The sequence below is a fragment of the Muscardinus avellanarius genome (genome assembly GCF_963383645.1).
Source record: "Muscardinus avellanarius genome assembly, chromosome: 6".
In the NCBI taxonomy this organism is placed as follows: domain Eukaryota; kingdom Metazoa; phylum Chordata; class Mammalia; order Rodentia; family Gliridae; genus Muscardinus; species Muscardinus avellanarius.
Window position 1 is genome coordinate 397,449 of NC_137791.1, and position 26,546 is coordinate 423,994.

At 44.0% G+C, this 26,546-nt stretch overlaps 1 protein-coding gene across 1 annotated transcript; it reads left to right on the forward strand.

Moving 5' to 3' along the window:
- On the forward strand, positions 1-26,242 carry MYOZ2 (myozenin 2; the record flags this gene model as incomplete). Its single annotated transcript, XM_080696964.1, has 5 exons — positions 1-76; positions 9,984-10,153; positions 16,236-16,365; positions 17,586-17,769; positions 26,008-26,242. 5 exons carry the CDS (start codon positions 1-3, stop codon positions 26,240-26,242), a joined length of 795 nt encoding a protein of 264 aa, XP_080553090.1.
- Positions 26,243-26,546: the final 304 nt, after the last annotated feature.

Below are 26,546 nucleotides of genomic sequence, written 5' to 3' on the forward strand. Positions count from 1 at the left end.
ATGCTACCACACAGCACCATGGTGAAGCAGAAGCAGCAGCAAGCCTCGGCCATCGTGCGGGAGATCCGCGGACACGGTACCCATCGCGCCCGTCCTCCCGCCGCTTGTAATCCCAGCATTTAGACGCGCCCTGAGGTTATCTGGGATCCCGTAGTGTGCTCCTTTACTGTTCTTGTGGTTCTGGGGTGACAAATCTGGAGGCTGGGGGGTGCAGAGCAGCCTGTGGTAGCCAAGCCTTTGTAGCCACCCATTCTCATTTGAAGGCTATTTTCAGACGAACAACTGCTGAAAAAGGAACGAAGCAATCTGACAGCTGATGTACATTCTGCCGGCTTGCCTGCCACAGGATCAGCTCAGAGCTCGCTCTCTCTCTCTGTCTCTGCCTCCCTCTCTCTCTCTCTCTCTCTCTCTCTCTCTCTTTCTCTCTCTCTTTTGGACAAGTCTCATGCAATCTTGTCTTTATTGTCTACCACATGGTTGGTCTTGATTTCTTTTACCTTACATCATACACGGCATCCAAATATATTCTATTATCCTTTTTTCTTCTCAAAAGCTGTTGGTAAAAATGGAATTCACATTGATGCCTCTTTGTTATCCCTGAAGCCAATCCTCATGTGTGGTTGATTTACTGACATATTTTGTGTGCAAAATCTATTTATCATTTCTGAGAAAAAGTTCCTTTAGTATCAAAACATTGAGTCAAAATAATTTTAATATATTAGATGTAGGTACTATTCTACTTTATCCTTTTTTAAAAAATCTAGTAAATAACTCTAGAAATTATGTTCTATACCATGCATTTTGATTGTTATAAAGGAAATTCAGTTTTGCCCATGAGCAAAGGATAGCACTAATTTTAAAAGTCAAGTGGACTATCCAGACCCTTTCCGGGCTGACGCCAGCATGCCAGACGTGTTTTGGAATGTTCAGAGCCCTCTATTGCTCCTCTGTGGCCAGGAATGCAGCCCTTTGCCACAGCGATCCTGGGACCTAGGTTGGGGCCTTGTAAGGGCAGCTGGTAACTTGGGCTTAGGGCAGTGTTTTCCTATTGCACCTTCGTAAAGTGAGCTGAGCAGAGCCCGCAGGAGGGTCTACATGCCTCCCACACAATGCACGTGTGTCCCAAGGACCAAGATGTTGGTTTTGCTTTCTATTTTCTGCAGTATAAAATCATCCTACTGGATTCAACGTGGTCCTTACATTTTTACCATGATATCAAATTAGTTTAGAATAAAATAAGAATAATTCTGAACTAGACTCCAGGACTGAATTTGTACCAATCCAAAGTTCCAAACTCTCTGCTTCATTTAAATTTGTATGCATTGTTGTATTTCCTGGTTCAAGTAGTTTACTTGAAACTGTTTGTATAGTTTTCCTGGTCAATAAGACAAAAAAAAAATCAGATCCTTACTTGACTTCAAAACTGAATTGTTTACCTTAATTGCTTAGATTTTCAGTAAGTTACCTTAAAATCACAGCATGATCTCAAGTCAATCTGCTTAGTGCATTCTTGGCTTAAATCATGGGTTCTGTTTTGTGTTGCCCTGGCCTAGACTTACAAGGGTATGAATGTCTTCTTTATAACAATAGCTACTGATTTTATGATATGCAAAAAATATGATTATATCTCAAGGGGTAAAAATCCCTCAAAACTACTGCCTCATCTCCAGGGAATGTGGGTCATGAAAAGCCCGGCGAGTCCACCCTGCCCCCGAGGGTGACTCAGGGGTAATCAGGCTTGTCCCAGGTGAAATAGCTGTGGTACCTGATGGAGTCACTCAAATATTTAGCTCTCCTCCTTTGTCTCCTCTGACACTGCACTCGGAGCATCACTGCGCATGCACTGCGCCCTCTTGTCTGAGGATGCAGAAATGAGACATGCCTTCAGAGAATCAGGTGAGGCTATACCTCCAAACTTACAAACACATACAGCAGTCAACATAGGCATGATTTAAGACAAAGCCGGCAGCTATTTGACCTTAATACTAAAACAAAGTAAATTCAATTTGGTTTGGATCAAATCGAATGGCAAGGGGTATTTTCAAGCCCTGAAATCCCCCTCCCACCTTGTGCATCAGGAGGTTTTCTTCAGTGATATAACTCGTTTATTTCTTTTTTCTTTTTTCTTTTTTGTGGTACTGGGGATAAAACCCAGGGGCTTTCTACCTCTGGGCTATACTCCCAGACCTATTTTATATTTTGTTTGGAAGCAGGGTCTAAGTTGCTGAGAGCCTCACTAAGTGGCTGAGGCTGGCTTTGAACCTGCGCGATCCTCCTGTTTCAGCCTCCCAAGTACTGGGATTACAAGCGTGCGCCACCATGCCTGGCTAACTCGTTTATTTTTTATGATCACATTCTAAGAACTTTTAGCCCAGAGGAGAATGCAGTGGCTCAGCAATGAGCCGGCTAAGCCTGCATCCTCCAAACACCAGGTGGGAGCTCCTTGAATTCCTGTGAGGGAGAGAGGAGAGTCGGCGAGTCTTTGAGGGGAGTCAGTAGGAAAACAGAAGCTTCAAGGGGAAGCTTCTGTTCTGATCACCATGCCGTCAGAAGGAGAAACAACCTCAGAGATTTGCGGAGAAGTTCTTTCCTGTAGACTGGAGGGGTAACTGGATAGGGTGAGTTTTCAGAAGGTAGGCAGCTCCCAGTTCCTATCAACCACGCCCCACGCTATGACCCATTATGATTTGCTGTCAAGCTATGTACCAGAAGCAAAGCTACCGCGCGCCCAACAAATAACTGAGAAAGTGTCCCCAGGCGCCAGGGCTCTCCTCTCAGAGAGCCAGAACCGGGCTGAGTGACCCAGAGTCGAGCCGGCCTTGCATCCTTGATAACCTGTTTATCACCCTTGTTTTCTCGGATGCCTTTCCCACTTGGATACACCCTAGGTTAGGTATACGTCCCCAGAACAGTAGCGGGTGCATGATTTAATGTGTGTGATTCAACACATTGATAATCTTACTTCTTTTTCTTTTTGGTGTGGTACTGGGGTTCCTGGAAACCCTTCTACCTCCGGGCTACACTCCCAGACCTATTTTTATACTTTTTTTTTGAAACAGGGTCTCTTAAGCCAGGGCGGCTGGCTTCGAACCTGCGTGATCCTCCGTCTCCGCCTCCCAAGTGTGGGGATTACAAGCGTGTGCTACCACGCCCGGCCAATCTTCTTAAATGCTCATAGCCTTCTCTAATCCAGCCACCATCCTACTGACAGGTGACTCTGGGTTACCATGGCAGCTCCAGCCTCCGTGCTCCTCAGGATCCCAGCCACAGTGGCTGTCATCTAGCAAACGCTCTGATGAACGGCTGAAAAGCCTCGAAACATGCTTTGCCATTGTCTGCTCGCAGCTTCATGGTGGAGACTGCAGCAGTCCCTTAAGTCAGCCTTGCAGAGCACCCGCCTAGAAACGGCGCAGAGGGGATGGAGTTAAGACAGGCAGAAGATGAGCTGGGTGTGTGCCGGGTGCTGACTGAGCTCAGCGGTAGCTGGTGCTTCAGAGGAGCTTCAGATGCAGGGGAAGGTCCCGTGCCCTGGGGAGGGGCTCCATCGTCTGCACCTGGGCCCTGGGAGGCTTTTTGTGTGTTTTGGTTTGTTTGTGTTTTTCTCCTCATGCCTAGTGAGCAGCTTTCCCAAAGAACTGGGCAGATTATTTGTGTAGTTTCAGGAAGAGAGTTTGGCTTTGTGGTCTGAAAACAGGAAGCCCAGGTTCTAAATGGAGTGCTGTTTATGGAACCAGGAGCCTGGGTTCCAGGCTGGCCTCAGCATGCTCAGCAAATAAGAGGCTCTCTGACTCTCCAGCCCCTGATTCTAATTCCCTGAGCTGGAGCCAAACAACGGTGACTTGAGTTTCCCTACTAGTAACGAAGGAAATGGTAATATCAGCATGATTTACGTTATGCAAGGGCCTTTGGAAAACTAGAGGGAAGGTCTAGAGTTTCAGATGAAAGATTATGTGATGGCCTGTTGTACTTCCCTCTATGAGCAGAACTTAAACTGGTCCATCAAATCCTCAACGTCAAACGACAGATGCCAGGAAGGCCTTACATGTCTCACGTCAAATATTAAAAGGGGGAAAGAAGAAGAATTCGGGGAACAAGTTTGTGAGTTTTCTTTCATTTGATTTGACCTTTCCCATTAGCTTTCTCATAACCCCAAGGAAAACTAGAGCCAGGAAAGCTTGAATGTTTTATTTTGAAACTCGTGCACAGCTACATCTTGTGAAATTGTAGATCCTACAACTGAGCAGCCAACCGTAACACGGCGCTGCGGAGAGCTCGCCTGAGAGAACCGGGCTGTACCCAGAGTCGAGCCGGCCTTGCATCCTTGATAGCCTGTTTTATTACCCTTGTCTTCTGGATGCCTTTCCCACTGGATATACCCTAGGTATACGTCCCCGGAACAGTAGCGGGTGCATCATTTACTGTGTGTGATTCAACACATTGATAATTTCACTTCTTAAATGCTTATAGAAGCTGGGCATGGTGGCGCATGGCTGTAATCCCAGTACTTGGGAGCCTGATATGGAAGGATTGCAGGTTCAAAGCCAGTCACAGCAATTAGCAAGACTCGCAGCAACCTAGCAAGACTGTGTTTCCAAATAAATGATAAGATAAAATAGCTTGGAGGTAGAATGTCCGTGTGTTGTAACACACACACACACACACACACACACACACACACACACTGCTTATAGATTTATGCAGCTCTTAAATTGTAATGTTTTCTTCAATGGAAAAGTTTTGAAAACTTTTTGAGTGAATCTGAGAACTCAAACAGAGACAAAGATTCGTGAAGGCAAATTGAAGATGCCCAGATGGGTTTCAAAATCTTTTTTATCTAGAAAAACATATCAACAGGTTTTTTTTTTTTTTTTTTGTGTGTGTGTGTGTGTGTGTGTTACTAGAGATGGAATCCAGGGGCATTCAACCTCTGAGCTACACCCTCAGCCCTATTTTTAAATTTTTTATTTTGAAACAGGGTCTCACTGAGTTGCAAAGAGCCTCACTAAGTAGCTGAGACTGTCTACAAACTGTGATCCTCCTGTCTCAGCCTGGTATTACAGGTATGCACCACCAAGCCCAGCTCAGCAAAACTTTTATATAAAAAAAAAAAAAAGAACCTTTACAGGCATTTTTCAACATTGCAGCCTGGGCCTATTTTTTGCATTATTTGTAGTATTTATATGTGTCACATTATTTAATAATGTATATTTTGGGGCTATTACTCTAGCCACACAAGCCACTTGTCTGTAAACTGGCAGGAGAGTCCTATGCAAGTACAGGCAGAAGTTCTACCTCAATATGGCTTCTTTGTGAGTGTGTGTGGTACTGGGAATAGAACCCAGGGACATTCTAACCCCAGCCCTATTTTTTATTCTTTATTTTGAAACAGGGTCTCACTGAGTTGCAAAGAGCTTCACTAAATAGCTGAGGCTGGCCATGAACTATAATCCTTCTGTCTCAACCTCCCAAATGCTGGGATTACAAGCATGTGTTACACACCTGGCTTTCAATATGGCTTCTAAGTGAAGTCAAAAGTCCACCCACAGCTAGGTGTGGTGGTGTATACCTGTAATCTCAATACTTGGGTGGCTGAGACAGGAGGGTCGCAGGTTCAAGACCAATTTCAGCAACTTAATGAGACAGACTTTCAGTAACCTAACTAGACCCTGTTTCAAGATTAAAAAAAAAAAAAAGAAGGGCTGAGAGTATAGCTCAGAACTAGGATGCTTCTGAGTTCCATTCTGGGTAACACACACACACACACACACACACGCCCACTCTCAGGCAAATAAACTTTGCCAGCTCCCCTCTGATGACTCCATGCTTTCCGTCAGAACCGAGGCTTCCCATCCATCGTGGGAAAACCATTCTAAAAGATCTTGTGCCCTGCTGCAACTGTTTGTAAGTGGCTATATTTATGAACTACGGCTTGGATTCACCAATATAACTAAAGTTCTGGGCCACTATCCATGACACAAGTGGGAAGGTATGCTTAGCATTATTATTTCCAACAGATGATCTAATGCCACACAGGCAGCCTTCTAAGCCACGAGGGCAGGGATACGTACCTCATTTATCAAGCATACGATTAACCACCATTAGGACCCTATGCAGGCTTGTCAGTAAAGGCCAGGGGACAGCTGGACTTAGAACCACGTGCTCAGTGGACAGCAGTCTCTACTGGCAGGTCATCTAAAGTTAGGGATCCTCCTGCTTCAATGACATCATAAATCTATTTAAAAGGGGAGGGAGGGATGGAAGGAGTCTTGGAAAATTTGGTTGATGTCTTCGGCTGCCTGCTTGTGCCAGTAGTGTGCTGGTAAATATTTAGCAACTGGTTCTCCAGGGAGAAAAATGTCTTGACTTGTAGTTTACCCATTTCTGTGGTGTAAATACTCCCACTGTGGCCAACTCCAAGCTACTGCCATGGAGGCACTAAATACAGAACTGGGTGAGAGGTGCAGCACCACAGCACTACCTGGGTACTGCGAGAGGAATACACAGTATTACCATAGCATTCCTGCCACACAGATGTGCTCGGCGTGGCCACAGGCACAGAGAGAGTATTAGCAAGGAGCAAAAGAATTGTAAGCCAAAGCTTTTGAGTATGTGTGACTTAGCTGGTAACAGGATTTGTTTCATGATTAAGTTTCTACAATTTAATTTTAGTGATGGTGTGTCCCTGTGTGTAACTACTGTCTTTAAGAGTTCTTGAACACTGGTCAGTTAATTCTTGTGAACCAGTATGAGCGCTAGCTCTGCTCCAGCTCTCACTGGACCTATCTATCGGCCATAACCTCTACGCCGAGGCATCCGAACCCTCCAGACAGCAGTGGAGGCCAGCCCGCACAGGGAGCAGAAGGAGCCCGGCTCGGAGAGGTGCAGGAGGACTGGCTCACAGGGGCTTCTCTTTTCCCTCTGGCCCACCTCTTGCTCTGGTGGCATGGGTGCACCAGTGACGCTGGGTCTTTCCAGGTGTCTGTGTCTGCCCAGTCCCGCCATTGAGAGCAGGTATAAGCTGCAGCTCCTTCTGCCCATCTGTTCCTAGCGGTGGCTTGAGGGATGCTGTAGTCCTGTGTGAGAGGAACCCAGAGGCAGCCTGCACCCGGGTGAGCACGTGTTTAATACCTCTTCTCCCTCTGCCAGAAGACCTTCCCACTAGCTCTTCCTTATAGCTCCAATTTTAATGCGCATTTTGGATTCAAGTCAGTGAGAAGAGCTTGAGAGAAACCCTATCAATTATGATGCTGTTAGCTGGACATGACTGAAAACCAGAAACCAACAAGCTTAAACGATCGGGACATGGGTGGGTTGGCACAGCCGAGAAGTTCAGAGACCCACAGGCCTGCCTCCAGCAGCTCCGGGCCGCAGTCCCTGCTCCGACCTCCCGGGCAAGCGCCCCCCCAGAGTGGGATTCTGGATTTCATCTCCACCAAGGGCTCGCCAGTGGTTCCCAGGGACACACTTCTTTGTTCACAAGCAGGAAAAGGTGCGTGTCTGCACACTCGCCAAGGACGGAGCTTCTGCTCACTCCCGTGGCCTTGCCAGGTCCCATCCCTACTCCAGGATTAATTACAGAGGAAGTCAGCTCCCATCATACACAGCCTGGACTGTAGATCCCAGGGGCCAGAGAGACGAGTGCGCCTTGGCCACGCGGCTGTCTTAGAACCATTGGATAAGTCGCTAAGGCTGAGAGCCTTCCTCAGGAAGAGAGAAATCAGATGAAAACAAGTGCTCAGTGTTGTCTTGGGTGTCTCAGCTTGCACTTATCCCCTAACTTGACATTGAGAGTTGACAGAGGGGCATGATCAGTGCCTTCTGCTTGCTAGCCCTTCTATTTTTTAATGCAGCTGAAATGACTGGAAGAGCTGGAGTTAACAGCAGAAGGAGGGGCAGGGGAGGGAAGTGGTACACCTGCTCTGACCCCCGTGAAGGCCGCTGGGCTTTCACAGAAGGAGAGACACGGGCTGTCTCTGCATTGTGTGGTGCTCAGCTCTCTGCAGGGTTTCTGTGTCCTGAAAATATCCCATTAGGAAGGTTCTTCAGGAAAAATACAATCCTTGTTTTAAAACATTATTATTTGTAGTATGGAATTACTATATGACGCAGAAAGCGTAATTCTAGAAAAGGTTTGCTAGATGAAATTCTGGCCTTTGATAATCCGCATTAGCATCCTATTCTCTCTCTCTCTCTCTCTCTCTCTCTCTCTCTCTCTCTCTTTGCTAATTGAATCCTTTTCAGATGCACTTAGAGACAGACTCCTCTTTTCCCGCTGATATTTGTACTGAATAGTGTTACTACTGGAAGGAGAGAAGTACTTATAGTATCACCTTCTAAGTAATACTGTGTCTCTGGGGTTTTTTATGGTCTAAAAGGCACTTGCTATTTTGATTCTAAAATCAAAAGGTTGAAATAGTCCTTTCCTGTAACATTGCCTAGTATGTTAGCAGATACTCATAGACACGCTGAAAAATAACCCGAGGATATGCTTCAAGTCTCAGCCCCTGGCAGCCTCTGGGACTCCTCCGCCTGACTCCCGCACTGCGATGGGGCTCTCCGCTGGGCTCTGTGGCCAGGAGGGCTGAGCCCAGATCTTTGTGTGGTGTTTGCTGGGAGTGGCCATAGCCGGGATGTCTCTGCCCTGCTAGGCTGCTCCTGCTTCTCCCATCCTTGCTAAGGAGAGCTACCTGTTGTTGGAGCTTTGTCCACGACAAGCGGACAAGCTTCTCTGGCCCATTGGCTTCTTGGCCTTCAAGTCTGAGGCAAGGATAGCCCAAGGGAAGCCTAGAGAAGCCGCTGCTGCCGCGTGGGCCCGTGGCCCTGGGTCCCAGCACGCCTGCCTTCCCCATTATTCAGTCTTCATATTCAGTCGTACTTATAGATGTGTAGGGGAACTATGTCTACTCCATCTTCCCACAAGTACAAGTCTTGATGTCAGGGGTTTTATGATTAATGGAGTTCTTGTCAGCATGATTTGTAAGTAAACATGTAAGTAAACTGACTTTCTCAAAGCAAAATGGGGAGAATTTTGTTTTACCTAAACACTACCAGAAGCCTAGAATTACATTTACTATGTCAGATCCTCTAAGAATATTACCTTAATCCCTCAAAATAATTATTATTCTCCTAACGACCCACTTTATCTCCCTTTGCATTCAACAGCAGGCTTTGGTGGGTTATACAGAAATGTATTCCTGATTGAAGTAGAGGAGCTGCATCTCTTTTGGACTTTGGAAAAGCTCCTTTGTGCTAGAAACAGAAAATGCCCCTTGTTTCCTGATCATCCCCACACTTAAGAGAGAGGGGACGCAGACTAAACCTAAGGGAGCCCAAGCCCTTAGGCAGACGCGAGTCAGTGTGGCGGGCCCACGGGGAAGGCGCAGATGAGAAGCTAGACTTGGCCTTCTAGGGAAGGGATTTGCAGTGTGGCCCTTAAGGGGGTCAGGAAGGAAGTCTCCTCGGTCCTGACCACTGTCCACCTGCCTGTCAGAGCTGCTTGGTGGCGGGAACAGAATGACCAGTGTCCTGACCACATCTGGGAGATGGATCCGGATGGGTGGGAGGGCTCAAGCCAATACCTCAATACGTGGGGAGAAAAACAGGGCTTATTAATCATGGCCCTGAGGTGGTGCAGCTCGAAAACTCACTAAAGGCTGACCCATGAAGCTGTGTTGATGGTGAGGGTGGCTGGCCCGGACTGGATTCGCCTTCCCGGGTGCCTGGCGTTGTGACATGTGGGCTAACCAGGCATCTTATTTAATTCTCCTGTCAACCCTTCGAAGTAATTATTACTACTGTTGGCCACACCTGGAGATAGGGGAGTGGAGGCCTCGACAAAATAAGCTGCAGTCCTCCCACCCTGCAGTTAGAAAGAGGTGGAGCCAGGATTTCCCCCGAGGCTGCTCAGGCAGCTCTACGGCGGCTCAGGGAGGACCGGCCAGGCTGGCGGCGAGGCTTAAACACGTGTGTGCACTGTTCTACAGCTGTAGACGGGATGGACCTGGGCAAGAAAGTCAGCGTGCCCAGAGATATCATGCTGGAGGAGCTCTCCCACCTCGCCGACCGCGGTGCCAGGCTGTTCAAGACGCGGCAAAGAAGATCCGACAAGTACACCTTTGAGAACGTCCAGTACGAAACCAGGGCGCAGATCAACGTAGGTATCACCCCACCGCGAGGCGCCTCCAGGGCCAGGTGGCCAGGCGCACCGCCGGCTCTGCACACGAGCACGTCTGCCTTACTTCATTCTAGTAGGGATTTTTTTTAAACTGATAACGAACAGCTTAGGTGGGTAAACAGAAGTATTGTGTATGATATGAGTGTGCTTTTAGTTCAACAGGGACTTTGTGAGCTTGTGTATTCCGCTCCTGGGAGGGACCTGTTCTAAGAGGAGGAGAGGGAGCAGGGATCTGTGGTACGGAAAGTTTCCCTTTTATCACCACTGGTCAGGGTTTGAGATGGAAACACTTCCCAAGCGCAGAGTGAGGACACGCACTCCGCTGCCAAGCCTCCCGTCCGCGCGTCCCTCGGGTTCCCCTCCAGAGCAGTGAGTCTCGTCCTCCAGGGAAGTCGGTGCCGACAACCGGCAAACCAACACGGGGGTGCTCCTTGGACGGAGATCTCCTCCACTGAAATCCAAGAAGCAACAGGTTAATTAAGATCTCTCGTACACACTGAATGTTACATGCACTTAAACTACCAGTCAGAGCAATTGCCGAGGAGGAGTTCACCTAGAAAGTCAGCCATTAGATGTAGGCGTGAGAAATCCAAAGCAGTAGTACTCTCACCCTGAACCTGCAGAGAACAGGGCCCTCGCCCAGGACTTGTGTGGAGACAAGTCTTCTTTACTAAGGGCTTCTTCCTGTAGCTGCGGAAGGTCTGTAAGTTTACTTCAAATTTAAACTTGAAAGCTTATTAGCTGCCATTACTAATAAGTTGTTTTGATTAAAGAGCCCACTTCTTTATGACAGGACTGATTTTTACTAAGTTCTTTTACTAGAATTACTAAAACAAACATAGAAAATGATATCCATACCCACCACCAACAAAATTTTATTTATTCCCCCAATTTCTATTTCCCTTGCTCTGCTTACTGATTAGTAAACATTGAGAGAACATTTTAAAACATTTTTCTTGTATATTTAATTTATTTTTTATTTTTTTAATTTACTTTTTAATTAAAAAAGAGAACATTTTAAATGAACATCTGAGGGAACCGGAGCTGCAGCATGAACTTTCATTGATAAAGCTCTTACCCACTATGCATGAGGCCTGGGTTCAATCCCCAGAACTGCCAAACAATGACAAAAACAGTAAATGAAAAGCATAATTTCACACTCAGGAGCATCCTTTAACACCCGCAGATTAAGCCTAGCTATAATTGTGAATTCAGCTCGCCACCAATCATCCCCAGCCACAGCGTTTACATTCGTGAAGGATGGTCCTCACTTGGAATCACCGGTAAATGTGTTACGTTACCTGTAATTATGCACAGCGGTCTCTTATCAGATAACACTGCTGGCTTGCACAGCAGGATCATCCCTTCTCCAGCTGATGGAGTCTGGTTATGTCATCACTTCCTGGCAACAGAGAAGACCTTTGGGGTAGAATGAGTGGTTCAGGGCAAGGCTTGAAAAATCACCTACCTGTCTAGACATAGGAGGGAGGGAGTCATGCCAGTTCTCACGACCACCACCTAGCTGTAGCTCTTACAATATTCTAGCTCCAGTTCTGTGGGAAGGAACTGTGAGACCCAAAATGTCCTCGTGAACACAACACATTCGCTCATCAGCTGTGTCTCTGGTGGCTGACAGTGGTCTTAGGGCCTGTGGCTAAGTGTTCTGGTTAATCATACAATGTGTAAGAATGTCTAAGTTAGTGGTGGTGCGCTTAAGAGGCTGAGACAGAGGATTACAGGTTTGAAGCCAGCCTCAGCAACTTAGCTAGACCCTCTGCAAGAGCGAGGTCCTGTTGCAAAGTAAAAGAAATAAAATAGGGTTGTAGCTCAGAGGTTGTAGCTCAGAGGTAGAACACCCCTGGGCTCAACCCCCAGTACCACACATAAACATGTCTCAAGAATTTTTCACTATGCCTAGGAAATTGGGCACTAAATGAAGAAAATAGCTCCAAACAGGCATAGTAAAATAAACAATTAAGTACTGATAAGTAACCTGGAACAAGAAACAATAGTAAAGTATGCAATGAAGTTTTATTGCATAGACTTGCATAATATACTCTGAAGTCCGCCAAAATTTCCTCTCTTCTTTAGAAAGAAGAAAGTAACATTCCAGGAACTGTGTTGACTGAGTTAAGCAACAACATAATAATGGAGACTGAAGACCATCCTGGGGCCATTAGGAGGGGCTGCGGCTGAGCCACATGGCTGGGGCCGCCCTCCTCCCCCAGCCCTGGTATCTGGAGCTGGGTGAAGAGTTTCTTTAGCTCCCTGGGTTTCTTCTCTCCTCTGTCAAGTACGGGTAGGGACTCAAGTGTTCTGGAAGGGGCCTCTGGCTTGAATAGCCGGTGTTCTCTGACCGTGACTCTCAAAGCTGCCTGCAGTAAGTCATTGTGGAGGACAGCAAGCCCACCGCATGAGGACGCCTGTACTCTGCCCGGGTGCTGGTGCAGCGTGGAAACTGCCAGCGGGAGGGGGTCTAGAAAAGCTACTGCGTACAGGTCTGTCTCCATCCAGCCATTGTACTTTTGGCAAATATTTATCGGGTGCTTATCAAGTTCTAGATATTATGCTAGAAGTTCAAAAATGAATACACCCAGCTTTGTCCAGTGGCCAAGAGACCAAATAGCACAGCTAGAGAACAACTACTCACCTGCAGCCCAGTTCTTAGATGGTCTTTATAGGACTTGGGTTGCATGAGCCTAGTTTATTGGTTATATTTTCTGGAACACACTTTTACTGCTTCCCTTGAGCTGTAGAAATCATGATCAAAATAATGATTTAACTCATCTTTATACTTACTTTATTATAATGTTTAGGACCTCATATAGATGAAAGCTATAAACTAAATTCCTAATGAAAATACTGCTTGTTCAAATATTAAGTATAATTTAAACAACAACAACAAGACTATGTGAGGGCAGCTCTGAGCTTACTCTAACCCTGAGGGAGCCTGGAGAATCCAAGCCGCATGTACTTCCTGTGACATAGCAAACAGGAAGCGTGTGTTCTTAAAAAGTGGAGAGACACTGCTTGAGCATGAGCCAGTTTTGAAGGACTACTTCATAGACAGAAGACAAAAAGAAATGGATAAAGAAAATAAACATTCGAGGAAAGGTAAAATAGAAGAGTGAGTCAAGATAACTAAAACTTGGCCAGGCATGGTGGTGCACGCTTGTAATCCCCGTGCTTGGGGGGCAGAGACAGGAGGATCGTGCAGGTTCGAAGCTAGCCATGCTGGCTTAAGAGACCGTTTCCAAATAAAATATAAAATAGGTCTGGGAGTGTAGTCCAGAGGTAGAAGGGTTTTCAGGAACCCCAGTACCACCAAAAAAAAACACAAAAAACAAAAAACAAACAAAAAACCACTAAAACTGTCTTCACACATCACTGTAAAAAGATATCATATTTCTCAAAGTCTCTAGAAATTTAAATAATACTGGGTAAAAGGAAAGTGTACTATAAAATTAATATTGAAATAAGAGCAAACTGAATATATGTGTATTTGTTTTGTTAAAAATATAACTTCTATGTATTTGGCACAAAGGATAAAGCAAACAAAAATCCCACTTTTATTCTTATTGATATTTAACGTGATTTTTAAGATATTATGATACATTGATATATGTGTTTTGACTTACATGTTTAGTATTCTATTTAACATTTAATGTGTCATGACATGTTGATGTATGTGTTTTAATTTACATGTTTATAACTTATAAGATATTGTTCTAGTCTTACGTGTATTGTAGGGTCAACAAATATCAAAAGAAATACATTTTCTTTGTCTTTCCCACTTTTCCAAAGGGAGTCGCAGATGACGACAGTGCATTGTCGTCTAAAGCTTTTGTGGTAACTGAAGTAAGCTGCACCTAGCCATTACAGGCTTCCTTTGTATTCTTAGCAAATAATAGAGGTTTGAGTGTCTCGTGATAATTGGTGACTAACCCCACGAGTTGATTTTCCTGTTGGGCCCTAATCCCCAGGAAGAGGTGACGGAAGGCTAGCATTACCATTCTTGAAAATTAATGTAGGTGGAGTGACCTGTAAGTCTGGATGGAATTCATTTCAGAGGCACAGTCTAGGAACTTAGACAAGCTAATGCCTAAGCCAGGCGCGGTGGTGCACGGTTGTAATTCCAGTACTCGGGAGGCTGAGACAGGAGGCTCACGGGTTCGCCGTCAGCCTTAAGTACTTAGTGAGGTCCTCCACAACTTAGCGAGACCTTGTGTCAAAATAAAGAATAAAAAATGGGCTGGGAGTGTAGCTCGGAGGTGGAATGACCCTGGGTTCCCTCCCTAGTGCCACACGCACACAAAGGTAATCCTTTATCCGTTCTCCATAAAACTTTCTATGTTTATCTCAGCTGCCTTTTTATTCACAATTAAAGTCGGCAGGAACTTTCTACTGTTTTTTTATAAAGTAGTATAGGTTCAAAAGTTAAAAAAAATACTAAGCTAGTCAATTAAGTCAAATACTCAAGATAGCTCTAAATTCAAACTGGAAAATGTAAATTTATGTCTATATGCATATGTGAAAGTTCTTTATCCTTAGCAATCAAGTACTAAACATGGTCTAGTGTAACATAATCTTAGATCTGCCGTGACTTACTTAGTCCTACTCTGATGGAGGGCTGCTGGTGAAGAAAGTAAAAGAACAAAGGGTTAGATTTGGACCGCTGATCTAAGAGCCTGTGTTCTGAACAGACAAAGATTAGCATGAGTGTAACAGGCCCGAGGGAGGCTGGAAACAAGGTCAGCTCTGTCCCCCTGCTCCTATCCTGTGAGGCTCTCAACATACAAACTTATGATATATATATATTTGTGGTACTGGGGTGGAACCTGGAACCCAGGGGCTTTTCTACCTCTGGGCTACACTCCCAGACCTAGTTATATTTTATTTGGAAACAGGGTCTCACTAGGTTGCTGAGAGCCTCACTAAGTAGCTGAGGCTGGTTCTGAACCTGTGCCATCCTCCTGGCTCAGCCTCCCAAGTGCTGGGATTATAATCGTGCACCACCACGCCCAGCACTTTATGATATTTGACTTTTAGGACAAATGCATTTTTATCACCAAACTTCTATAACATTAGATAAGTTTTAAAATGTAAAGGTATCTTTTACCATAAAATCCATTAAGTATAGGAATAAAACAATATCAGCAAATATTTTCTATATATTTTTCACATGTAAAAGAAGTCAATATTGGTCTCTGCCATGCTCGCCAATAAATTTTTCTTCCTGAATTTGAGTTTACATACTTCTTTTCAAAATAAACACATGCTATTTTTCATATGAATTTAGATAATATTTTGCTAAGAGGACAAGGCCTACCTACCCATATTTCTGAGGATATAACCTACTAAAACGTCTATACACTACTACAACGTCTATTTTTCTCTCACTAAATGCAAACTGAATGCTTTTAAGGTGGTCTATTATTGCTTCAAGTAAGTATTAATTACAATTAATGAATAATGATATAACTCACTTAAGACGAGAGACAGTGTCTCTTTTTAGCACTTTATTTCCTAAAAGCCACAAAGTCTTCCTTCTATAAATGCACTCAGCTTGAAGTACAAAGGGTTTTTCTGTTCATTTGGTATGTATGGCTGTTGTTCAAATTTCATATTAAACTTTAAAACTTTCTACAGACATCTAATCAAAGCCCAACTATAAAATAAAGTGTGAATGTGAGGACCCCCAACAAATGTGTAGCCGACGTGCTCTCTTAGATTAGCGCGTTCAGAGTTAGATATATCTAACTCCCAGGGAATCTGTGGTGGGCAATTATAATAGACGTGGAGCACCAGGCGCAGAGCCACGCAGAGCGAGGGTCAGTTGCTGGGGCTTGCATCGCTACTCGGGTTGTCATCATGACAGATCTGAGGGTGGTCTCGGGCGAGTCTCTGACCGAATGCCCGACCCGACCTTGGCGCACACAGTGCTGGGCCACTGGAGGCCGGGCGGCATGGGGGCTGTAAGTTCTAGGTGTGCAAATGAGCGTGGCGCTTCTGTTAGCACACCTCGCGTTCCGGATGGTCAGTGTCCTTTAATTCCATGCAGCACAGCCTCACCATGCAGAATGGGGAAGTGGACAGCATCGGCATGGAAGGCGGCTCCCAGCAAGCCCCCACAACGCCCCCCAACACCCCGGATCCACGAAGCCCCCCAAACCCAGACAGCATCGCTCCAGGTAACACCCCGCACTGACGGCGCAGCGACGCTGCCGTGGCATAATGATACGCCTGGTTACCCGATATTTAATGAACGCCGAAGTTAGGGCTGGTAACGTGGAGGTCAAATCAAAGCCAGGAACAGGAATGCAGAGCCTGCAGCCTACGGGAAGAGCCTGGAGGGACGCGGCCTTCAAGTTTCAAGCAGAGAAAGGAAGCAGTCAGCGGAGGTGGCCAGGAAGTAGAAGGGAATATCCATGAAAGAATGAAGGGGCTGGGGGCAGGGCCAGTGTCTTGGTGTACAGAGACCCCGTGCATGGCGAGAGAGAAGGGAACTGAGACCATTTTAGAGACAGAAAGTGCAGTGGAAGTAAGGCATGGGTGAGTAGGTTTTTTGGGGGCATGGGTCTGGGGATGGAGCCCAGGGGCATTCCACCTCTGAGCTACGACCCCAGCCCTATTTTTTATTCTTTATTTTGAAACAGGGTCTCACTGAGTTGCAGAGGGCCTTACTAAGTAGTAGCTGAGGCTGGCCTCGAACCGTGATCATCCTGTCTCAGCCTCCTGAATGCTGGGATTACAAGCGTGCGCCACCACGCCTGGCTTTTCTTTCTTTCTTTTTTAAAATGTACTTTCATTGGTGCATTGTAGGCACTTATCATAATGCAACTCAAAGTGGCAGAGACACACCTGAAGGGATCTTGAGGAACAGAGTGAAGAGCGCCAGGGCACAGTGTGGGCCTGAGTGGGCTCGAGCCTCTGTAGGCCATCAGGGACTTGAGGTGGGGGGACCGCAAAGTGCCTCTGAGGGTCTGCGGAGAGGGGGAGACCCGTCTTCACTGCTGGGTCCCCGAGCCTGCGCCACAAAAGGCACTGAGCCCATTTTTAAATGAGTTCTTTGTGGAATCTAAAGTCTACTGTAAGTTAGCGTAACTTATGTTCACTGCTTTAAAAAAGTTAATTGAACGGTTTTAACTGAACAAATCTGTATTCAGGAAGTAATGGAGAAAATAGCACTTGGAAGAGTCAGACATTAAGAAAAGTAGTTTCTTGTTTTAAATCCCGGAAAGTGGAGCTTTTCCAGTGTCTGGCCCTTTCAGAGTGCTGTTTATAGAGGATTATGCAGAGGATGAATCCGTTGTGCCTTTGCCCCCACAGGAAGGCTTACGCTGGTGAGATGCTCGCTGTGGCTAGTTCTCTACAGCTCTGTGTTTATGATGTTTGCTGTACTTTTCCAAAGGCTATTCTGGACCACTGAAGGAGATTCCTCCTGAAAGATTCAACACCACGGCCGTCCCCAAGTACTACCAGTCTCCCTGGGAGCAAGCCATCGGTGGTGACCCTGAGCTCCTGGAGGCCTTGTACCCCAAACTGTTCAAGCCAGAAGGGAAGGTGGAGCTGCCTGATTACAGGAGCTTCAACAGGTAACTCTGCCATCGGGCACACTGTGGCATGCAAATCCACCATGACACTGAACCTCTGGTAGGAAAAAGCTAACAAGGTCTAAATAGAAACACAGGACACCTTCCAAGGTTGGGCAAAGAAAGACTCACTTCTGCGATACTGCTAACATTTTAAACTTTGTTGGAGAACAATTCAGAAGCTCCTCCTATAATATCAAGATTATCCCTGACACTTTAAAAATGTTTTAATAATTTCTAATTCAAAGACTGATGTTAGCTTATGTGTTGCTCCTGACGATGCTGTTCAAAAACTTCAGAAATGAGTCGGGCATGGTGGTGCACACTTGTAATCCCAGGACTTGGGAGGCTGAGACAGGAGGATTGCAGATTTGAAGCCAGCCTCAAAAACTTAGTGAGGCCCTCTGCACGTTAATGAGACCCTGTTTCCAAGTAAAAAATAAAATCAGGCTGGGGGTTTACTTGGAGGTAGAATGTCTCTGGGTTCAATCCCCAGTGCCACACACATAAAAAAATTTTTTTTAGAAACAATTTACACACAGGATTAGGAGAATTACCATGTAACTTTAGGTTCCAATTAATTACTTGTAGACTTTAGGCCAGATTAAAGGTAACCTGGAAATGTAATGGTCCAAGATTCCAGCACATGTACAAATAAAAATGTATGCTACTAAGGATATGTCCTAATAATATCTGTAGAATAATTTACATAATAGGCATTTACTTTCCCTGTTACTAATTTTTAATAATTTTCATAGGAATTATGGATATTTTTAATGATTCATAATTGACACTTTAATCACATGGTTTTTGTGTGGGGCTAAAATATTTCCAATAAGCTGTCTCATATCCACAAGAAAAGCAAGAGTATAAATCAGCCTAGTTAAAGTACACATGCAGAGACAGAGTATTGCTTTATTTTTAAAATTTTTTTAGCTCTGAGAATTGAATACAAGGACATTCTATCTCCAAGCTACACCCTTAGCCCTTTATTTATTTATTTATTTATTTATTTATTTATTTATTATTTTTGAAATAGGGTCTCTCTAGGTTCCTGAGTGACTCATTAAGTCGCTGAGGCTGGCCTTGAACCTATGATCCTCCTGTCTCAGCCTCCTAAGTACTAGAATTACAGGCATGCGCCACTCTGCCTGGCTCATTTTGGAAATTTTGAACAGCATCATCAGAAGCAACACATAAGCTAATGTCAATCTTGAGTTAGGAATGATTAAAATAACATTTTAATCACTTTAGAGGCTCACTTACAGCAAACAGTGTGATGGTTCCTTTAGTTGAATGCTTTCCAGATGAAAGAGGCTAAAACGGTACAGAGGTAGAATTCCCACTTAATAAGCTACAGGTGAGTCAAGTAGAGTTAGCAAGTCAACTCAGCGAGGCCACAGGGTAAAAGTCAGCATAGACATCACCGTGCTTTGACATGCAGCGCTGAACATTAGAGAGTGGAAAACCTTCATTGAGTCTGGCCTCGATTTGTCTACTTTTCTTCATGCCCCTTACTCTTCAATAACCATATATATATATTTTTGTTACTGGGGGTGGAAGGCAGGGGCATTCTACCTCCAAGATACACCCCCAGCCCTACTTTTTTATTCTTTATTTTGAAACAAGGCCTCACTGAGTTGCAAAGGGCCTCACTCAGTAGCTGAGGCTGGCCATGAACTGCAATCCTCCTGTCTCAGCCTCCCAAATGCTGGGATTTCAAGCCTGTGCCACCACGCCTGACTTTCAATAACATTTTTATTTCAAAAAGATAACACAGGCAAAATAACCTCAATAGGTGTCTGAATCTTTATAAGTTAAATGTGACAAGCCATTCTTTGAATTAGTCCAGAAGAGAAGTTAAGATAATTTCTGGGTATAAGATAGATTATTGTACCTGTTGTAGGCCAATGGGATTTTTAAATTTGAAAACAGGGTCTCTAAGCCAGCATAGCTGGCTTAGAACCTAAGCAATCCTCCTGTCTCCGCCTCCCAAGCATGGGGATTACAAGCATGCGCCACCATGCCCAGCAGGCCAATGGGATTTTATCAAGCTACTCAAGAGTATGAGAAAATAATTTTGCTAAAATTTTAGTTTCTGATACAACCATTATGCCCATGTGTTTAAAATAAAATATAAGTACTTTTACCTCTCTTTACTAAATAATTCAACATGTTTTCACATTAAGAATTTTTTCTTTAAGACTTTATTTTATAGTTTTTTTTATGGTACGGGGTTCCTGGAAGCCCTTCTACCTCCGGGATACACTCCCAGACCTATTTTTTTAATATATTTTTTATTTGGAAACAGGGTCTCTTAAACCATCGCGGCTGGCTTCGAACCTGCGCGATCCTCCTGTCTCCGCCTCCCAAATGCGGGGATTACAAGCGTGTGCCACCACGCCCAGCCCTTTATTTTATAGTTTTGCAAAAAAAAAAAAAAAAAAAACCAAAAAAAAAAAAAAAAAAACAAGAGCCACAGGGAAAGAGAGAGGGAAGCGAGCAGTTTCCAGAGAGCCCCAAAGTCTTTGCAAATAGCAAACCAGCACTGGGTGCCGGCCCTGGTTATCACAGGTAGCTGTTGAGCATTATCCCAGCAAGGGAGGTGAGATTCGTAGGTTTTGCTCTCAAGAGTAGTGGTAATCTCATCAGGATCAGGGCGTGGATACAGCTGGTATCTGCATGCTCCTCTTGAGCACATCCAAATCCATGGTGGCACACGCCTATAATCCTAGTATTCAGGAGGCTGAGACAGAAGGACTGCATGTTCGATGACAGCCTCAGCAAGTAGTGAGATTCTCATCAACTAATGAGATTCTGTTTCAAAATAAATATAAAATAAAATAGGGCTGGGAGTGTAGCTCAGAGATAGGATGCCCCTGGATTCAATCCCTAGTACCAAGATAAGAAAGAAAGAGAGAGAGAGAGAGAGAGAGAGAGAGAGAGAGAGAGAGAGAGAGAGAGAGAAAGAAGAGAAAGGAAGCAGCTTGGGAGCCGGGAGGTGCCAGGCCCCACTGCAATTGGCTCTGTGACTTCAGGTATGGCACTTAACTGCTGTTTACCTTATTCCTCAAATTCTGAATTTGTCACAGGACAAATTCTGTGGTTCCATGACTAAGTCACTTTTAGGTCCATGCATGTGTTGCTATCTTAGCAGAATAGTGCATTTGAATTTCTATATGGCCATTTTACTCCATAGAATACTTAGTAATTAGCAGGGTGTGTTGTGTATGCAGCAGTATTTTTAAAAAATAGAATCCATCAATCCAAATAAACAAGAATGTATTTCTTTTTTTAAATTTTTTATTGGTGCACTGTATTCATACATCATAGTGGGATACAAAGAAAACTTTTGTAGACATACATGCACACATCGCCAGTCAACCCCCACCCAATCCCCACCCCATTCCCTCCCCATCCCTCCTTCCCATGCTTGGCTTAGTGGTTGACATCTAGTATTATAGCAATTTATCCAAAATTAAAAATGATAATCTCATATAACAGTTTCATTTGTCTGATACCAAGCTTTTGATAAATTAAAGATAACATTTCAATATTTCTTTTTGCTTTCTTTCTTAACAGAGAATATTTTTTCTTTTTTTTTTTAGGTGAAACTATCATATATTTATATATTTATTTTTCAGAAAAAAAATCTATCCTAATATGGAATATGGATTCTAGATACCCAAACGATCTCGAAAAAGAACAAAGTTAGGAGATGTATATTTTCTGATTTCAAACCATATAAAGCTACAATAATTGAAACAGTGTAGTACTGTTCTAAAGGCAGATATATAAACTATTGGAGCTAAATAAAAGCCTAGAGCTAAATTCTTCCATATATTGTCAAGTTATATTTGACAAGGTTTCCACGAACATTTGGTGGAGGAAATAGTAATCTTTTAACTAAATAATGTTGAAAAATTAAAATTACATGAAAACATTTCAGTATTTCTTTTTGCTTTCTTTCTTACCAGAGAATATTTTTTTCTATTTTTTTAGGTGAAACTATCATATATTTATATATTTATTTTTCAGAAAAAAAATCTATCCTAATATGGAATATGGACTCTAGATACCCAAAACAATCTTGAAAAAGAACAAAGCTAGAAGATATATATTTTCTGATTTCAAACCAAATAAAGCTACAATAATTGAAACAGTGTAGTACTGTTCTAAAGGCAGATATATAAACCATTGGAGTTAAATAAAAGCCTAGAGCTAAATTCTTCCCTATATTGTCAAGTTATTTTTGACAAGGTTTCCACGAACATTTGGTGGTGGAAATAATAATCTTTTAACTAAATATTGTTGAAAAATAATACTTACATGGAAAAGAATAAAATTAGACCCTTACCTAATCCCATATACAAATATTAACTCAAAATAGATAAAAGACCTAAATATAAATCTTAAGACTATAAACTTTTAGAAGAAAATCTGGGTCATAAAACCTCACAACATTGATATTGGCAGTGATTTCTTGGATGTGATTTCAATGGCACAGGCAACAGAAGAGTATACAAACTCCCTAAAAAATAAAAAAAACATATTGTATATCCAAAGACAATGTAAACGGAGTTAAAAGTTACTAATAGAATTGGATAAAATATTTCCAAATGCTATATCTGAAGGCATATTAATATTCCAACTAGAAATCCTAAAAATTAACAACAATCAAAGCAAACAATACAATTTAGAGATAGGTAAAAGACTAACATAATGAATCTTCACAGATTACCAATCTTAGTTGTCTGTTGGATGGAAAATCTTGTTTCTCTGGTTCTGGGGTGTGTTACCTATTTCTTTTTTGTAGTTAATCTCTTTGAGTATTTTCTCTAGCGCTGGTTTTGAAGACATAAATTCCTTCAGTTTCTGTTTGTCATGGGAGCTTCTTATTTCTCCATCTAATTTGATAGAAAGTTTTGCTGGGTAGGAAATTTTTGGCTGGAAGTTGTTTTCTTTCAGAGTTTGGAATATGTTACTCCAAGCCCTTCTGGCTCTCATGACTTGGTTTGGGAAGTCTGGAGTGATTCTAATTGGTTTGCCTCTGAATGTCACTTGGCCCTTTGTTTTTGTTGCCTTTAAGGTTCTCTGTTTGGCTTCCACATTGGTCATTTTGACAATTATGTGGCGTGGGGATCCTCTTCTCCGATCCTCTCTAACGGGAGTTCTATAAGTTTCCTGGACCTGTGTATCAACCTCTTGCTCTATGTTTGGAAAATTTTCTGCTATTACTTCCTTGAAGAGATTGTTGATCCCTTTGGTTTCACTTTCTTTTCCCTCCTCTATTCCAATTTTTCTTAGGTTAGCTCTCTTAAAATGGGCCCATATTTCTTCAATGTCAGATTCCTGCTGTTGGATATTTTTTTCTAGATTAGAAACTATGCGTTCATTTTTTGAATGATCTTCTTCTAAGAGCGAGATTCTGTTCTCCATGTGGTCTAATCGGTTGTTCATGCTTTGAATTGAGGCCTTTACTTCATTAATTGCATCCTTTATCTCTTTTTGGCTCTCTCTGAATTCTTTTTGAAAAACCTCTATTATTTCTACAGTTATTTTCCTGATTTGATCTTCTAGAAATCTCTGATTTTCTGTTTTATCGGGTTCTGATGTTGTGGGGTTGTGGGCATTCATTGCTCCAGAGTTATTCCTCTTTCCCATGATTTCGGAAGTTTGTGCCTTCTCTGGGTTCTTCCCTTGGGTCACTATGACTTCGCTTAAGGTGCTCTGGATCTCGAGTCTGTAGTATCTCTGACCCCACTACTCCTTTACTGGGTTGTATCACAGAGTCTCTGACCCAGGGAGTCGATAGAGGCTGCTTTAGACTATGGGGGGTGCCAGGTTGCACGTTCTCCTATGGTGTGATATCTCTGCCACTGCCCCTCCCCCACTGGGTCAAGTCCCAGGGAGTACAGTACTGGGCTTTCTCCTCTGTGGCCTGCAATTTGACTCACTGTTCTTGAGTACGCAGATGTAGCTGTACTAGACTCGGTGAATTCACTGCTGCTGCTGCCGGTGGCAATATCGCGCCACTGCCATGCCCTCGGCCGTGAGGCTGGCGTATTTTTTCTTCTCTGGTTTTTATTTCCACTCTGAGTCCCTGCAGCGTGTGCTGAGCTCGGCCACTGGGAACTTTAGATGCTCCCTGCGCCGAAAGATCCCGCCTGGCTGTTCCATAGCGGCTCACCTCGGCTTGCTGTGGCCGTCCGGTGAATTTGCCACTGCCGCCGGCAGTATGGCGCTGCTGCCGCGTCCTCGGGCGTGAGGCCGGTGTATCTCCTCTGTGGCCCTGAGCTCTGTTCTCAGTCCACTTTCTCTCTGGAGCCTGGTGATTTTTTTGTTTCTCTGGTGATGGTGTTTTCTGGCTATGAAAGGCGCTGATTTTGTGGTAATGGAGATTGGTTGTTGGCGGGGTTCTTAAGCCCCGCTTTTCTTGGTCGCCCAAGAATGTATTTCTTAACTGTGGTTCTGAATTAAAACAGGCTTATTATTTACTACATAAATGACATCAGGTAAAAGTCAAGGGTTTTGTTCTCAGTAGAATATTTCAGATCTTTCCATCGAAATGTTTGCTTCACTAATGTTGACTAAAACCTGAAACTATTTTCGCAGATCTTAAGTATCTTATGAGATGTTTCTCACTTCGAATGCTGAACATCTCTGTTAAAGAACTTTTTAAAATGTGCGTGTTGAGGACAATAAAATTCAAACAAACAGGATGTAGCCAGGGTGCCAAAGGAAAGAAAAGCCCTCTTTCCAACAGTAGCCTCTGTGGGTTCTGTGTAGGAGGCTGGTGGCCGGCGATGGAACAGGGCGGAGAGGACATTCACAAGGGAAAACGACCCACAGATCCACAGGAAAAAACCAGACTGGACCTGGTTAGGAAGGGAAATTGTTTCCCTACACCCAAACCCACACAGTGTATCTGACTGCAGTGGATTTTCCCCCTTTGGTTTAACTTAGCAAATAAATAAACGAGTACAGTTTATTTCTGGAATTAATAAATATAAAATCAACTGAACAAATTCGGCTTAAATTTAGAAATGATCAACACCAGGCTTCTCTAGGTCACAGATGACTCTGCAGGCTTAGAATCCCACAAACACAAGCCATTTGTCTGCCAGGACCTCCCCTGAGAGGCCACGTTCTGTCAACGCTGTTCTTTTCCTATCTTGAGGTTCTTAATGATTTTGAACAAGGGAGACTGTTTTATTTTACACTGGTCCCTACGCTGTTTATCTGGTCCTGATCCGAGGCTCCAGGCAGACACAGGTGCTCCTTCCCTCACTCCTCAGCCTCTGCCCTAGGACCCCTCCCTTAGAGCAAGGAGCTGGCCATGCATCCTCCTCCTTCACACTCTGAGCTCACATGTCTATCAGTCTTTTCATTCTTGATTTCTTAGCACATAGCAGAATGGCTAAACGTGATGGGAAGTCAGCAATTTGTTGTGTGAATAATGAATGAATCAGCAAACCAACGGACCATTGATAAGCAATGGAGAGTTTCTAACATGATAAAATACTGTCTTGGGTATCGTGGACACCCAAGAATAAGTTTTCTCTTGCACCAAATCACATTTGAGTCATAAAGACTTTTGGAGTCAACAAGCCAGATAACAGAATATGGAACGCTGAACCAGCTCATTTTGTTTTGAATCGACAGCAACCTGGTTTGAGGTCATGTACGCATATTCCAAGTGAGCTAAGATTCCCAAACACACTGCTATGCTTAGAAAGTAACCAGAGAAAGTCTGGTGCTCCTCAAGGACTCTTTTGGGAATGTGGCTCAGGTGGTGACCAGGAGAGCAGTACCCCAGGAGTCTGGCTGCTGGGGTCAAATCCTGCTGTGCCTTCTGAAGGGTAATCATCTTAAAGTAGCTGGTGGCACATTAAGTTCTGAAGCTCTTTTTCAAGTTGATGCTTTTATTTCTGGAACAATGGTCTTGGGCATGGATGGAAACCTATAGTCACATGATTCCTGAAATGCCACATCAAACTGAGGTTGCTGAACCCGGCAGTGACCCGTTACTATCCACACTTCCACGCAAGTCTGGGGAAAAGTTATGCAGTCAGGTATCCGGAGAAGAGATATGACAGAAAATGAAATATATTGCTCTTCAGAGAACTGAGAAATGTGTCAAGGTCGTATGGCCACATAGATACCCACAAAACGTGAATCGGAGTGCTTTCTATTGAATCTTAATGCCAGTCATGATTTCTTGTTCTCCTTACTTCCCAGAGTTGCCACTCCCTTTGGAGGATTTGAAAAAGCATCAAAAATGGTTAAATTCAAAGTTCCAGATTTTGAGTTCCTGCTGCTCACAGACCCCAGGTTCATGGCCTTCGCCAACCCTCTTTCTGGAAGACGGTCCTTTAATAGGACTCCGAAGGGGTGGATGTCTGAGAATATTCCCATCGTGATAACGACGGAAGCAGCAGAGGACACCACGGTGCCGGAGTCGGAAGACCTGTGAGAAGAAAGCCGTGTGCCAGGGACGCCTGCGGTCTCCACTGCAGCACTGACTTCATAGCAATTAAGTACTCTTGCTCTCAGGGCATTCCATTTCCATCTCAGATCGAATTCTAATGAGCAATTAAAATCATATTTAAAACGCTTTGACTCGGTGCCTTCCCTCCATCGTCTCTCTCACTGGCTCCAGCAAGCCAGGCTTTTCACTGTGAGGGTCATGGAAGGGGGTCAGACCTCCAAGTCCTCATCTTTGTTCCATTTGATGTGGGTTGTCCCAGGATACATTTTCCAGGTAGAATCTGGAATCA